The sequence below is a fragment of the Leuresthes tenuis genome, unplaced genomic scaffold, assembly GCF_036924035.1.
Source record: "Leuresthes tenuis unplaced genomic scaffold, fLeuTen1.0.hap1 SCAF_4, whole genome shotgun sequence".
Lineage (NCBI taxonomy): Eukaryota > Metazoa > Chordata > Actinopteri > Atheriniformes > Atherinopsidae > Leuresthes > Leuresthes tenuis.
Genome location: NW_027325358.1, coordinates 14,911,354 through 14,924,895, shown reverse-complemented (window position 1 = coordinate 14,924,895; position 13,542 = coordinate 14,911,354). Strand labels below are relative to the sequence as shown.

At 46.6% G+C, this 13,542-nt stretch overlaps 2 protein-coding genes across 2 annotated transcripts in view; both read right to left on the bottom strand.

Moving 5' to 3' along the window:
* The window catches only part of fbxl18 (F-box and leucine-rich repeat protein 18), a 74,539-nt gene that overhangs the window by 54,982 nt on the left and 6,015 nt on the right, over positions 1 to 13,542 (bottom strand). The window lies entirely within an intron of this gene.
* Positions 7,418 to 13,443, bottom strand: ptcd1 (pentatricopeptide repeat domain 1). Its single transcript, XM_072384747.1, has 8 exons — positions 12,711 to 13,443; positions 12,475 to 12,615; positions 12,167 to 12,385; positions 11,974 to 12,075; positions 10,837 to 11,490; positions 8,849 to 8,965; positions 8,392 to 8,574; positions 7,418 to 8,190 (listed from the first exon to the last, which is right to left on the bottom strand). Exons 1-8 carry the CDS (start codon positions 13,176 to 13,178, stop codon positions 7,954 to 7,956), a joined length of 2,121 nt encoding a protein of 706 aa, XP_072240848.1. The 5' UTR covers positions 13,179 to 13,443; the 3' UTR covers positions 7,418 to 7,953.

Sequence of the window (13,542 nt, the reverse complement as noted above, 5' to 3'; positions counted from 1 at the left end):
GCTCTCTCCATGCGTACAGTATGAGGCTGTAGCTGGAAGCGTCTGCTCCGCACTCGCAAGTCCGATGCTTGTGTTGTGGACAGGAGCCCCCGGAATCGGTTGCGTCTTGTTCTCAGTGCTCTCATGTCCTTCTGATCCCTGAGTACGTTTTTTGAGTGTTAATTCAAAACACAACCATCTCAGGCTACATCCCCTGCATTATTAGCCTCCATCACAACAGCTGTTCTCACTTTTCAATGGCAAGGAAACGAAATCAGATCATCACGAGTCCAACACATGACTTGTCCTCTTCACTAGTGGGACCTGTTAGTAGGGTTTAAAGGGGGAAAAACAGAGATCAGCGTGACGAAGACTACAGTCTTAGTAAGTTAACCCACTGAGTTTAGGAAATAACTCTAAAATAATGTTAACGTCTTGGCAGGAATAAAGAGCTCTGCAGCTCTCTCATCCAGAGGATCTAGAAGCATGCATGTGTTTGTAACATAGCAGAGGGTGTATTCTTACTAAAGTCACGCTAATTGCCTTTTGCAGACTGTGAGATGTTTAAAGCTCAGATTAATATCTGAGCTGAGATGTAGAAACATGTGGAACATTCTGTGTTTCCTCTTTTGTCTGTAACCGAGGAGCTCGTAAATATCAATGTTCAGTTCAGTATTTGTAGCACACGCGAGTGCAGTAAACACGTTCATACACATATGATATCGTGTGCTCACAAATTCACAAACACTTACACACGCATGCACACACACACACACGCACACACACATACACACGACGGCCTACAACCACTAAACGCGGGCAAACGCGGAAAGCATCCAGATGCTCTAAAAAGGCTAATGGAGCAACTGGATGCTTCCCGCGGCCCTCGTGCTTCGGGAGGCGAAATGTTCTGTCTTTACCCCCAGTGAAGCACCCGGGATGGGTGTCACTGAGGGCCCCTCCTCTCTCGCTCGGGAGTGTGAAGGGAGTGACAGAGATTTGGTCTGAAGGACTCCAGGTTAGAACCTCGGTTCTAATACGTCACAAAGACGTCACAGCATATGTGATGATAATGCCTCAACGACAAACGTCAATGCACGTCATGCTCTTTAATACACGTCATTACACGTCAATAAACGTCATTAGACGTCACAGGTGAAAGTATATAACTAGGACCCAGAGATCAACAGCTGGTGTTCGGGAGGTTGTGTCTCCCTTCCCTCAGGGACCAGACTGAGAGGCTTTGACGGCAGATGAGCGTTGAGTCTCGGCTGCCAGGACAGCAGTCAGACTCTCTCCATGCGTACAGTATGAGGCTGTAGCTGGAAGCGTCTGCTCCGCACTCGCAAGTCCGATGCTTGTGTTGTGGACAGGAGCCCCCGGAATCGGTTGCGTCTTGTTCTCAGTGCTCTCATGTCCTTCTGATCCCCGAGTAGGTTTTTTGAGTGTTAATTCAAAACACAACCATCTCAGGCTACAGCAGTGCCCGCTGTCACTGTCCTGCATTATTAGCCTCCATCACAACAGCTGTTCCCACTTTTCAGTGGCAAGGAAACGAAATCAGATCATCACGGGTCCAACACATCACTTGTCCTCTTCACTAGTGGGACCTGTTAGTAGGGTTTAAAGGGGCAAAAACTGAGATCAGCAACAGCGTGACTGAGTAAATTAACCTGCTAAGTTTTGGAAATAACTAAAATAATGTTAACGTCTTGGCAGGAATAAAGAGCTCTGCAGCTCTCTCGTCCAGAGGATCTAGAAGCATGCATGTGTTTGTAACATAGCAGAGGGTGTATTCTTACTAAAGTCACGCTAATTGCCTTTTGCAGACTGTGAGATGTTTAAAGCTCAGATTAATATCTGAGCTGAAATGTAGAAACATGTGGAACATTCTGTGTTTCCTCTTTTGTCTGTAACCGAGGAGCTCGTAAATATCAATGTTCATTTCAGTATTTGTAGCACACGCGAGTGCAGTAAACACGTTCATACACATATGATATCGTGTGCTCACAAATTCACAAACACTTACACGCGCATGCACACGCACACACGCACGCACACATACACAACGGCCTACAACCACCACACGCGGGCAAACGCGGGAAGCATCCAGATGTTCCAGAGGCATTCAGATGCGCCCAAAAGGCTAATGGAGCATCTGGATGCTTCCCGCGGCCCTCGTGCTTCGGGAGGCGAAATGTTCTGTCTTTACCCCCAGTGAAGCACCCGGGATGGGTGTCACTGAGGGCCCCTCCTCTCTCGCTCGGGAGTGTGAAGGGAGTGACAGAGGTTAGGTCTGAAGGACACCAGGTTAGAACCTCGGTTCTAATACGTCACAAAGACGTCACAGCATATGTGATGATAATGCCTCAACGACAAACGTCAATGCACGTCATGCTCTTTAATCCACGTCATTACACGTCAATAAACGTCATTAGACGTCACAGGTGAAAGTATATAACTAGGACCCAGAGATCAACAGCTGGTGTTCGGGAGGTTGTGTCTCCCTTCCCTCAGGGACCAGACTGAGAGGCTTTGACGGCAGATGAGCGTTGAGTCTCGGCTGCCAGGACAGCAGTCAGACTCTCTCCATGCGTACAGTATGAGGCTGTAGCTGGAAGCGTCTGCTCCGCACTCGCAAGTCCGATGCTTGTGTTGTGGACAGGAGCCCCCGGAATCGGTTGCGTCTTGTTCTCAGTGCTCTCATGTCCTTCTGATCCCTGAGTACGTTTTTTGAGTGTTAATTCAAAACACAACCATCTCAGGCTACAGCAGTGCCCGCTGTGACTGCCCTGCATTATTAGCCTCCATCACAACAGCTGTTCTCACTTTTCAATGGCAAGGAAACGAAATCAGATCATCACGAGTCCAACACATGACTTGTCCTCTTCACTAGTGGGACCTGTTAGTACGGTTTAAAGGGGGAAAAACAGAGATCAGCGTGATACAAGTAAGTTAACCTCCTGAGTTTAGGAAATAACTCTAAAATAATGTTAACGTCTTGGCAGGAATAAAGAGCTCTGCAGCTCTCTCATCCAGAGGATCTAGATGCATGCATGTGTTTGTAACATAGCAGAGGGTGTATTCTTACTAAAGTCACGCTAATTGCCTTTTGCAGACTGTGAGATGTTTAAAGCTCAGATTAATATCTGAACACTTACACACACACACACACACACACACACATACACAACGGCCTACAACCACCACACGCGGGCAAACGCGCACCTGGATGCTTCCCGCGGCCCTTGTGCTTCGGGAGGCGAAATGTTCTGTCTTTACCCCCAGTGAAGCACCCGGGATGGGTGTCACTGAGGGGCCCCTCCTCTCTTGCTTGGGAGTGTGAAGGGAGTGACAGAGGTTAGGTCTGAAGGACTCCAGGTTAGAACCTCGGTTCTAATACGTCACAAAGACGTCACAACATATGTGATGATAATGCCTCAACGACAAACGTCAATGCACGTCATGCTCTTTAATCCGCGTCATTACACGTCAATAAACGTCATTAGACGTCACAGGTGAAAGTATATAAATAGGACCCAGAGATCAACAGCTGGGTGTTCGGGAGGTTGTGTCTCCCTTCCCTCAGGGACCAGACTGAGAGGCTTTGACGGCAGATGAGCGTTGAGTCTCGGCTGCCAGGACAGCAGTCAGGCTCTCTCCATGCGTACAGTATGAGGCTGTAGCTGGAAGCGTCTGCTCCGCACTCGCAAGTCCGATGCTTGTGTTGTGGACAGGAGCCCCCGGAATCGGTTGCGTCTTGTTCTCAGTGCTCTCATGTCCTTCTGATCCCTGAGTACGTTTTTTGAGTGTTAATTCAAAACACAACCATCTCAGGCTACATCCCCTGCATTATTAGCCTCCATCACAACAGCTGTTCTCACTTTTCAATGGCAAGGAAACGAAATCAGATCATCACGAGTCCAACACATGACTTGTCCTCTTCACTAGTGGGACCTGTTAGTAGGGTTTAAAGGGGGAAAAACAGAGATCAGCGTGACGAAGACTACAGTCTTAGTAAGTTAACCCACTGAGTTTAGGAAATAACTCTAAAATAATGTTAACGTCTTGGCAGGAATAAAGAGCTCTGCAGCTCTCTCATCCAGAGGATCTAGAAGCATGCATGTGTTTGTAACATAGCAGAGGGTGTATTCTTACTAAAGTCACGCTAATTGCCTTTTGCAGACTGTGAGATGTTTAAAGCTCAGATTAATATCTGAGCTGAGATGTAGAAACATGTGGAACATTCTGTGTTTCCTCTTTTGTCTGTAACCGAGGAGCTCGTAAATATCAATGTTCAGTTCAGTATTTGTAGCACACGCGAGTGCAGTAAACACGTTCATACACATATGATATCGTGTGCTCACAAATTCACAAACACTTACACACGCATGCACACACACACACACGCACACACACATACACACGACGGCCTACAACCACTAAACGCGGGCAAACGCGGAAAGCATCCAGATGCTCTAAAAAGGCTAATGGAGCAACTGGATGCTTCCCGCGGCCCTCGTGCTTCGGGAGGCGAAATGTTCTGTCTTTACCCCCAGTGAAGCACCCGGGATGGGTGTCACTGAGGGCCCCTCCTCTCTCGCTCGGGAGTGTGAAGGGAGTGACAGAGATTTGGTCTGAAGGACTCCAGGTTAGAACCTCGGTTCTAATACGTCACAAAGACGTCACAGCATATGTGATGATAATGCCTCAACGACAAACGTCAATGCACGTCATGCTCTTTAATACACGTCATTACACGTCAATAAACGTCATTAGACGTCACAGGTGAAAGTATATAACTAGGACCCAGAGATCAACAGCTGGTGTTCGGGAGGTTGTGTCTCCCTTCCCTCAGGGACCAGACTGAGAGGCTTTGACGGCAGATGAGCGTTGAGTCTCGGCTGCCAGGACAGCAGTCAGACTCTCTCCATGCGTACAGTATGAGGCTGTAGCTGGAAGCGTCTGCTCCGCACTCGCAAGTCCGATGCTTGTGTTGTGGACAGGAGCCCCCGGAATCGGTTGCGTCTTGTTCTCAGTGCTCTCATGTCCTTCTGATCCCCGAGTAGGTTTTTTGAGTGTTAATTCAAAACACAACCATCTCAGGCTACAGCAGTGCCCGCTGTCACTGTCCTGCATTATTAGCCTCCATCACAACAGCTGTTCCCACTTTTCAGTGGCAAGGAAACGAAATCAGATCATCACGGGTCCAACACATCACTTGTCCTCTTCACTAGTGGGACCTGTTAGTAGGGTTTAAAGGGGCAAAAACTGAGATCAGCAACAGCGTGACTGAGTAAATTAACCTGCTAAGTTTTGGAAATAACTAAAATAATGTTAACGTCTTGGCAGGAATAAAGAGCTCTGCAGCTCTCTCGTCCAGAGGATCTAGAAGCATGCATGTGTTTGTAACATAGCAGAGGGTGTATTCTTACTAAAGTCACGCTAATTGCCTTTTGCAGACTGTGAGATGTTTAAAGCTCAGATTAATATCTGAGCTGAAATGTAGAAACATGTGGAACATTCTGTGTTTCCTCTTTTGTCTGTAACCGAGGAGCTCGTAAATATCAATGTTCATTTCAGTATTTGTAGCACACGCGAGTGCAGTAAACACGTTCATACACATATGATATCGTGTGCTCACAAATTCACAAACACTTACACGCGCATGCACACGCACACACGCACGCACACATACACAACGGCCTACAACCACCACACGCGGGCAAACGCGGGAAGCATCCAGATGTTCCAGAGGCATTCAGATGCGCCCAAAAGGCTAATGGAGCATCTGGATGCTTCCCGCGGCCCTCGTGCTTCGGGAGGCGAAATGTTCTGTCTTTACCCCCAGTGAAGCACCCGGGATGGGTGTCACTGAGGGCCCCTCCTCTCTCGCTCGGGAGTGTGAAGGGAGTGACAGAGGTTTGGTCTGAAGGACACCAGGTTAGAACCTCGGTTCTAATACGTCACAAAGACGTCACAGCATATGTGATGATAATGCCTCAACGACAAACGTCAATGCACGTCATGCTCTTTAATCCACGTCATTACACGTCAATAAACGTCATTAGACGTCACAGGTGAAAGTATATAACTAGGACCCAGAGATCAACAGCTGGTGTTCGGGAGGTTGTGTCTCCCTTCCCTCAGGGACCAGACTGAGAGGCTTTGACGGCAGATGAGCGTTGAGTCTCGGCTGCCAGGACAGCAGTCAGACTCTCTCCATGCGTACAGTATGAGGCTGTAGCTGGAAGCGTCTGCTCCGCACTCGCAAGTCCGATGCTTGTGTTGTGGACAGGAGCCCCCGGAATCGGTTGCGTCTTGTTCTCAGTGCTCTCATGTCCTTCTGATCCCTGAGTACGTTTTTTGAGTGTTAATTCAAAACACAACCATCTCAGGCTACAGCAGTGCCCGCTGTGACTGCCCTGCATTATTAGCCTCCATCACAACAGCTGTTCTCACTTTTCAATGGCAAGGAAACGAAATCAGATCATCACGAGTCCAACACATGACTTGTCCTCTTCACTAGTGGGACCTGTTAGTACGGTTTAAAGGGGGAAAAACAGAGATCAGCGTGATACAAGTAAGTTAACCTCCTGAGTTTAGGAAATAACTCTAAAATAATGTTAACGTCTTGGCAGGAATAAAGAGCTCTGCAGCTCTCTCATCCAGAGGATCTAGAAGCATGCATGTGTTTGTAACATAGCAGAGGGTGTATTCTTACTAAAGTCACGCTAATTGCTTCTTGCGCACTCTGAGATGTTTAAAGCTCAGATTAATATCTGAGCTGAGATTTAGAAAGAAACGTGGAACATTCTGTGTTTCCTCTTCTGTCTGTAACCGAGGAGCTCGTAAATATCAATGTTCACTTCAGGATTTGTTGCACACGCGCATGCACGTAAACACGTTCATACACATATGATATCGTATACTCACAAACACTTACACACGCACACACGCACACGTACACAACAGCGTACAACCACCACACGCGGGCAAATGCGGGAAGCATCCAGATGTTCCAGAGGCATTCAGATGCTCCAAAAAGGCTAATGGAGCATCTGGATGCTTCCCGAGGTCCTCGTGCTTCGGGAGGCGAAATGTTCTGTCTTTACCCCCAGTGAAGCACCCGGGATGGGTGTCACTGTGGGCCCCTCCTCTCTCGCTTGGGAGTGACAGAGGTTAGGTCCGAAGGACTCCAGGTTAGAATCTCGGTTCTAATACGTCACAAAGACGTCACAACATATGTGATGATAATGCCTCAACGACAAACGTCAATGCACGTCATGCTCTTTAATCCACGTCATTACACGTCAATAAACGTCAATAAACGTCAATAAACGTCAATACACGTCACAGGTGAAAGTATATAACTAGGACCCAGAGATCAACAGCTGGTGTTCGGGAGGTTGTGTCTCCCTTCCCTCAGGGACCAGACTGAGAGGCTTTGACGGCAGATGAGCGTTGAGTCTCGGCTGCCAGGACAGCAGTCAGGCTCTCTCCATGCGTACAGTGTGAGGCTGTAGCTGTCCATCTGAGCTTGTCATACATATGTTAAAGCCTGGTGAAGATTTATTTTTATGTCTTATCTTTTACAATGTTATGGCACATCAACATTGTAAAACAAATCTCATCTTGCAGAGTCAGATCAGTTGTAGCCATTACGATAAAACCTTCACTTCTCAATAACCACTTAACAGATCAATTTGAACCAGATCCAATGCAGTGTCAGAAGTTCTTTGAATAGGCAGGCTCTCGTGCTTTATTTGTAAACTCGCAGATTATGTCACCAGTTCAGACGACATGCCTGCAAAAGTTGGTGTCATAAATAAAAGAAAAAAAAGAATTAATGATGTGAACTGTGATGTATCAATCACTGGGGAGACGTTCAAAGTCTTCCCAGTGAAACCAAATATCAAACTTAGCAGATGGCCATCAATGCTTTTGATCGTTTTGTCATTTTAAGACCATCAGTCACTCAGCAGTCTTGTGTCCCTGACGTGAATGATATCTCCTTGCTGCTGCTCTCTTGTTCCTCTGAGCTCCTGTCAGTCCATCTGCAGCTTCGGTTTTCAGCACAGCACCTTCCATCTCCGCCTGCAGCTCCACCTGCTCCTCCTCGGCACTTTGAGCGGGCAAATCTTTCAGCCACTGCTGGTAGTAACCTCGGAAACCGTCTATTTGAACCAGATAGTTGTTTCTGGACTTGTACTGAGATTGAGAGAGAAGAGAGGCGACCAATGAGGGAGGAGACCCTGAGCACATGAACATTTGTATCACGCTGTTGAACTTGAAAACGTTAAAACTTCTCCGAGGGTGAAATGAAAAGCAGTGTGGTGAATCCACTTTAAATTAAATTCTGTGTCATCTTTTACCAGAGCCTCACCCCTTGTGCTCCCTACATTTTCTGACCTGGTTGTAGTTGGGAGGATACTGTGCAGCAAACTCCAGCTGTTTGATGATGACCTCATTAGGCCACACACCCTCTTCCCGCATGATTTTAAGGAGAGTTTTCAGGTAGACGTAATCCAGTCTCCGAGTCGCTTGGCCAATCAGAGCAGAGAACACATGGACATTAGGTCGCAGTCTTGCGTCCTGCGTAACACACAAAGAGAAAGCGTATAAAGATGACAGGCAGCTATCAAGCTCCACCACATGATGTATGCTTGGACAGCTACTAACATGGATTGTGGCATTTGTCATGATTCATATAAATTAATATTAAATATAAATATAAGCAGAATATCTTTTTTTTTTAAATAAACAAACAAAAAAAAGAAGTGTGAATGGGAAAGAGCAGCTGTCACAGAGGTCAGTATAATTTAATGTCCATGACCAGTTTTTACTGTCAGGATGTGTTCTTCATCACCTCGATGTCTTTCAGCAGCTGGAGGCCATCCTTCTGCCGATCGCAGGCTAATGCAAGACACCCAAATGTCTGCACATTCACACTCACGTTGCGTTGTCGCATCACCTGCAGCACAGCCTGTGAAGAGAAAGAGGAATCTCACACATTCATCTGGGTTACAAAAGATTTGCACTACTGGTTTTGTCCATTTTGTCTTAGATCGGTTCTGATGAAAATCAGTCCAAGTTTTCAGCTCCTAACTCAGAGGACCTTCATGCAAAAGGTGCAGTGCTGACACTCTCTGCCGACCACAAACATGACTCCAGAGGTGCAGATTTCTCACAACAAGTAGAAACTATAATCCTCACCAAATGTGATACATTTAATAAAGTGACAGACTGAAGTTTGTGCACGTGGAAATTAACAGGCTTGCTGTATCAAGATCACTGTCTCATTCAGGCACAAGTAGATCCAACGACACAGCTGTGGACTTTATTCAGTCGATGTGTTTCAGGTTTAATTCTGTGGTGTTTCAGACCGTTTTAGCCTTTTTCTTTCAATGTTAACCTCGAGAGAGGAAAAATAATTAAATAAATGTGTGGGGTCATTAGTCTGTAATGAGCCAGTGATTTGATCCATCCATCAGCTGCTACCCTGGTCTGCCCGACCGAGCCCCATGGGCACAGATCCGGCCACCAGGCACTCACTGCCGGGCCCCACCCCCGGGCTTGACTCCAGGGGGAGGCCCCGGTAACCCGCGTCTGGGCAAAAGATAACGTGATCCAATCATTTTTTCCGTCATGAGGGTTTTTATGAGCTGTTCTTTGTCTGGTCCCTCAGCTAGGATCTATTTGCCTTGGGTGACCCTACCAGGGGCTTAGAGCCCCGGGCAACATAGCGCCCAGACTCATTGGGGGGCACGCAAAGCTCCCCCACCACGGCAAGGTGACAGCTTATGGGGGGGGGGCAGTCATCAGATCTTTTTTAAAAATGTTTTTTTTAAAAACATTTCAGAGCCTGAAAGTCCAAACGGGTGTAGAAAACAAACCAAGTAAGAAAAACAAACTGCAATGAAAACATTTCTCCTTGAATAAAGAAGATCGCTACAGAAGGTGGCTGTGGCTCAGGAGGAAGAGCAGTCGCCCATCAATATCATCAAATCAAACATGTCGAAGTGTCCTTGGGCAAGACACTGATCTGAACCCCACGTTTCCTACTGATGCAGCCATTGGTGTATAAATGCAAGCATAGAAAGCATGTAGTTATGTGTAGACTTAAGACGTGCTGCATGGGTGAATGTGGCATGTAGTGTTAGAAGCGCTTTGAGTGGTCAGTTAGACTAGAAAAGTACAGCCCATCTTACTTGTACTTTGTTTCATTTAAGAACAGGATTCTTTGTTTTCACATCAGGTTGTTTTCTCATAAAGAAAAAAAAAAAAGAATGAAATAAAATGACTTTGCAACAACCCTGTCAAAAATCCAAGCCAACAGGTACATATAAGATACAATAAAGATACAATCATCATCATAATAAAGGTATTGTGTGGAAGCTGACCATCGGTTTATTTGCGAGTCATGCCCACTGCCCACCAGATAGCAGCATTTTCTGCAGACTCTCCCAGATTAAATCAAAATATTGGTTTTATTTGTTGTTTGATCATTTTTGGAGTTTTGAGAAAAAAATATTGTTTACTTTTCAGGAAAAATAACGAGCTGATGTCAACATACTGGTATTAAAACCCCAAATTCAATAAAGCTGTTTGTTCGTGGCAACTTTTGGCAAAAATTAAAGCAGCGGTGAATCTGAAACACATCCTGAGGCACAAAGCAAGGTGTTTGAGGGTAAGGGGGGAGTTTCGAGACAGAGCAAAAAAAAAAAAATTATGCCGTTTGATATTTTGGTTTAAATTCGGGATATTTGGGGCCCTATAAAATCTGTTTGATCTTTTTCCCAAATTCGGTTTTATTTTTACGATTTGGTTTAAGAATGATTTTGCGAGTGCGATTACCTTTGCATCTTCCAGGTTCCTTGCTCTGGCTGCTCTGTGAATCACGGAGTTAAAAAACGCCACATCGAGCTTCACCCGATGCTGTTTGGCCACCTTTAACAGCAGCTGCAGAGACTGGTAGCCCGGCTCCATCGTGTCGGCCAGCAGAGTCAGAGTTCTGAGGTCTGGGCTGAGTCCGTTGGCTGCCATCTTCTCCAGGAAACCTTTCGCTCCACCAATGAGAGAGAGCCTGTCAGATGCTCCATCTACAGTGCTGAGCGAGACCACTGCACCTCTTTTCCCTTCAAACAGGTCCAGTAGGTTTGGGGCTGAAGAGTCAGCGACTAATTCCACGGGTAGTGAGAAGTTTTCAGTTTGTCTGACTGGTATGAGATGACTGGAGAGCTCCTCACTGTGTCTGCTGTCCTGCCGATCGACACTCTGCGGATCAGGCTGGACAAACAACTGTTTCTCCAAAAGGTCGATGTCTATTACACCCTTGCAGCTGACCTCCGACGCATCCCCTCTATCTCGTCGCCTTTTGGAGTCAGTCTTCAGCAGAATGTTAGCGGCCACGGCAGGATCACCAATACCACAGTCCCTGGCAGTTCTCAGCAGCAGGTTATGGTTCTTAGCGTCTGGAAGAATCCCTGAGCGCAACATCTGGCGCCACACCTGCAATGAACGTAAAGACTTGAAGTGCAGTGAAAACACACACAGCACGTAGAATATTTTTGATGTATGTGAGACAGTAAAATGATCTGCACAAAATGCAACAGAACAATAATGAAATTACCACCACCGAAATGTTAATACCTTAAAAAAGGGAGAGATTATGAAGTTTTTCATGAAAAATGTGAGCAACATAAGTCTGCTTTTCATAAAAACATGTGCAAATGTACAGTTAACAGGAATACTTAAGACATTGAAACATTAAGTATTTCAGCAAAAACACATTTAAGAGACATTTAATTCCTACGTTATAAATCCACCAGTTATTAGGTTGGTTTTAAGAGCTCCCAATTCAAGTCAAACAGACTCTTTAGGCTGCAATTCGTGATCTGAAGCACGTGGGAGTAGTGTGTTGGCACAGTTATGCGTGGCTTCCAGTCGGTCACCAAAAACAAACTGAAGAAGAGTCTAGGAGCGGTCATTTACCTGTAGAGCCAGCCGGAACCCGGTTTCTTTGTCCTTCAAGCAGCCCATCAGCAGGTAGTGAAACGTCTCCTGAGTCACAGCATGGCCATTCTGCAGCATCTCCTAAAAACATATGCAAAACCATGCTTAGACGAGACACAGTGTGGAGGCCCAACCTCTCTTTAACTCGTACTCCATGAGGCGGGTGTCCCACCCTGAGCGTGTGAATACAGGCTTGAAGGTGGTTGGTGACGGCGTGAGCCTTGAGAAGCGCGTGGTACGTAATGGTGCTCAGGGGATAGTTTTTGCGACGCAGCTCTTGTTCCAATTTCAGTGCCTGCTGAAGCCCGGCTTGTTTTGAAGGGCACTCGGCGCAGGCGTTGAACAGCGCAGTGTAGGTGGCGTCCGCCGCATCCAGACCTCGCTTCTTCATCTGGAGGAAGTGCAGAGATCATCTCATGTTACTGAGGAGGCCAGTGATTGTGCAAAGGGGTCCCAAGATTTACCATCAAATATTCTTACGTCATTGTAGAGTCTGAAGGCCTTTTTGAGTTGTCCAGCTCGACCACAGCCTCCAATCAGAACCGAGTAGTTGTACTCCTCAGGCTGCAGCCTCTCCCCCTGCAGCATGTCTCTGCTGAACAAATCCAGCGCCTCCTGCAGCTGTTGAGAGGACCAGATGCGTTCAGAAACACACGAAGATGGAAAAGGAAGAGAAAAAAAGAAGAAATAAAGAAAAATAGCTCAGTCGGACTGACCTTATTCTCTTTGATCAGCTTCTTGCACTGCAAGAAGTACCAGTAGGGAGTATTTCTCCTCCCAGATCTCCTGTAAGGTCTACTCTGGTCCTCCTCCTCCACTGCTGCATCTTCTCGGAATTGCAAGTCTCTTATACCTGGGCTGCTTTTCTTGAACGACCTCCTGGATGCTATGTCTGTGGACATGGAGCCCAAGTTTTCCCCATCAGATGGGTCTGAGGGACAGTCCAACGTGGTCGCATCTTTTCTGGAGAAACCCGACAGGGACACAAACCTGGAACCGTGTGCCGTGGGGAGCCGCGAGGAAGCCGGTGTGAAGACCCAGCATGAGCGGTGTTGGGACAAGTCAACAACTCCTGGCAAAGCGAGAGAGTCTGAGGACTTACTCGCCTTTGAAAAGATAGACAACCTGGATACAGATATTCTTCTCCCGTTTCTCACGCAGGAACAGGCGACGGATGACAACATATTTACGGGTTTAATCGAAGTTAACCGAACATGGAGAAACTCCTCACCGGCAACAAATTATGACATAAATAAAACTAAAAATGTCTGCTTCGAGGGTAGCTAAACTGTTGGTAGCCTTATGAGATGAACCACGATGCTTCAATGACACAGACTCGGCCAGACATGAATAACAGATGTCAAACCAAAGTTATAAAGCACGCCGAAACAGCCATTACAGTCTTAGAGAGTAGTCAGTGAATACAGGACATGGAATCAAACTGGCATAGTTGAATACTATGTCGCATAAATGACAACAAGGCTTAATTTACTTCAATAGTCCTGGCACTCTCTGATCGACTACATCGTTGAGGGATTCTTCTTCCTG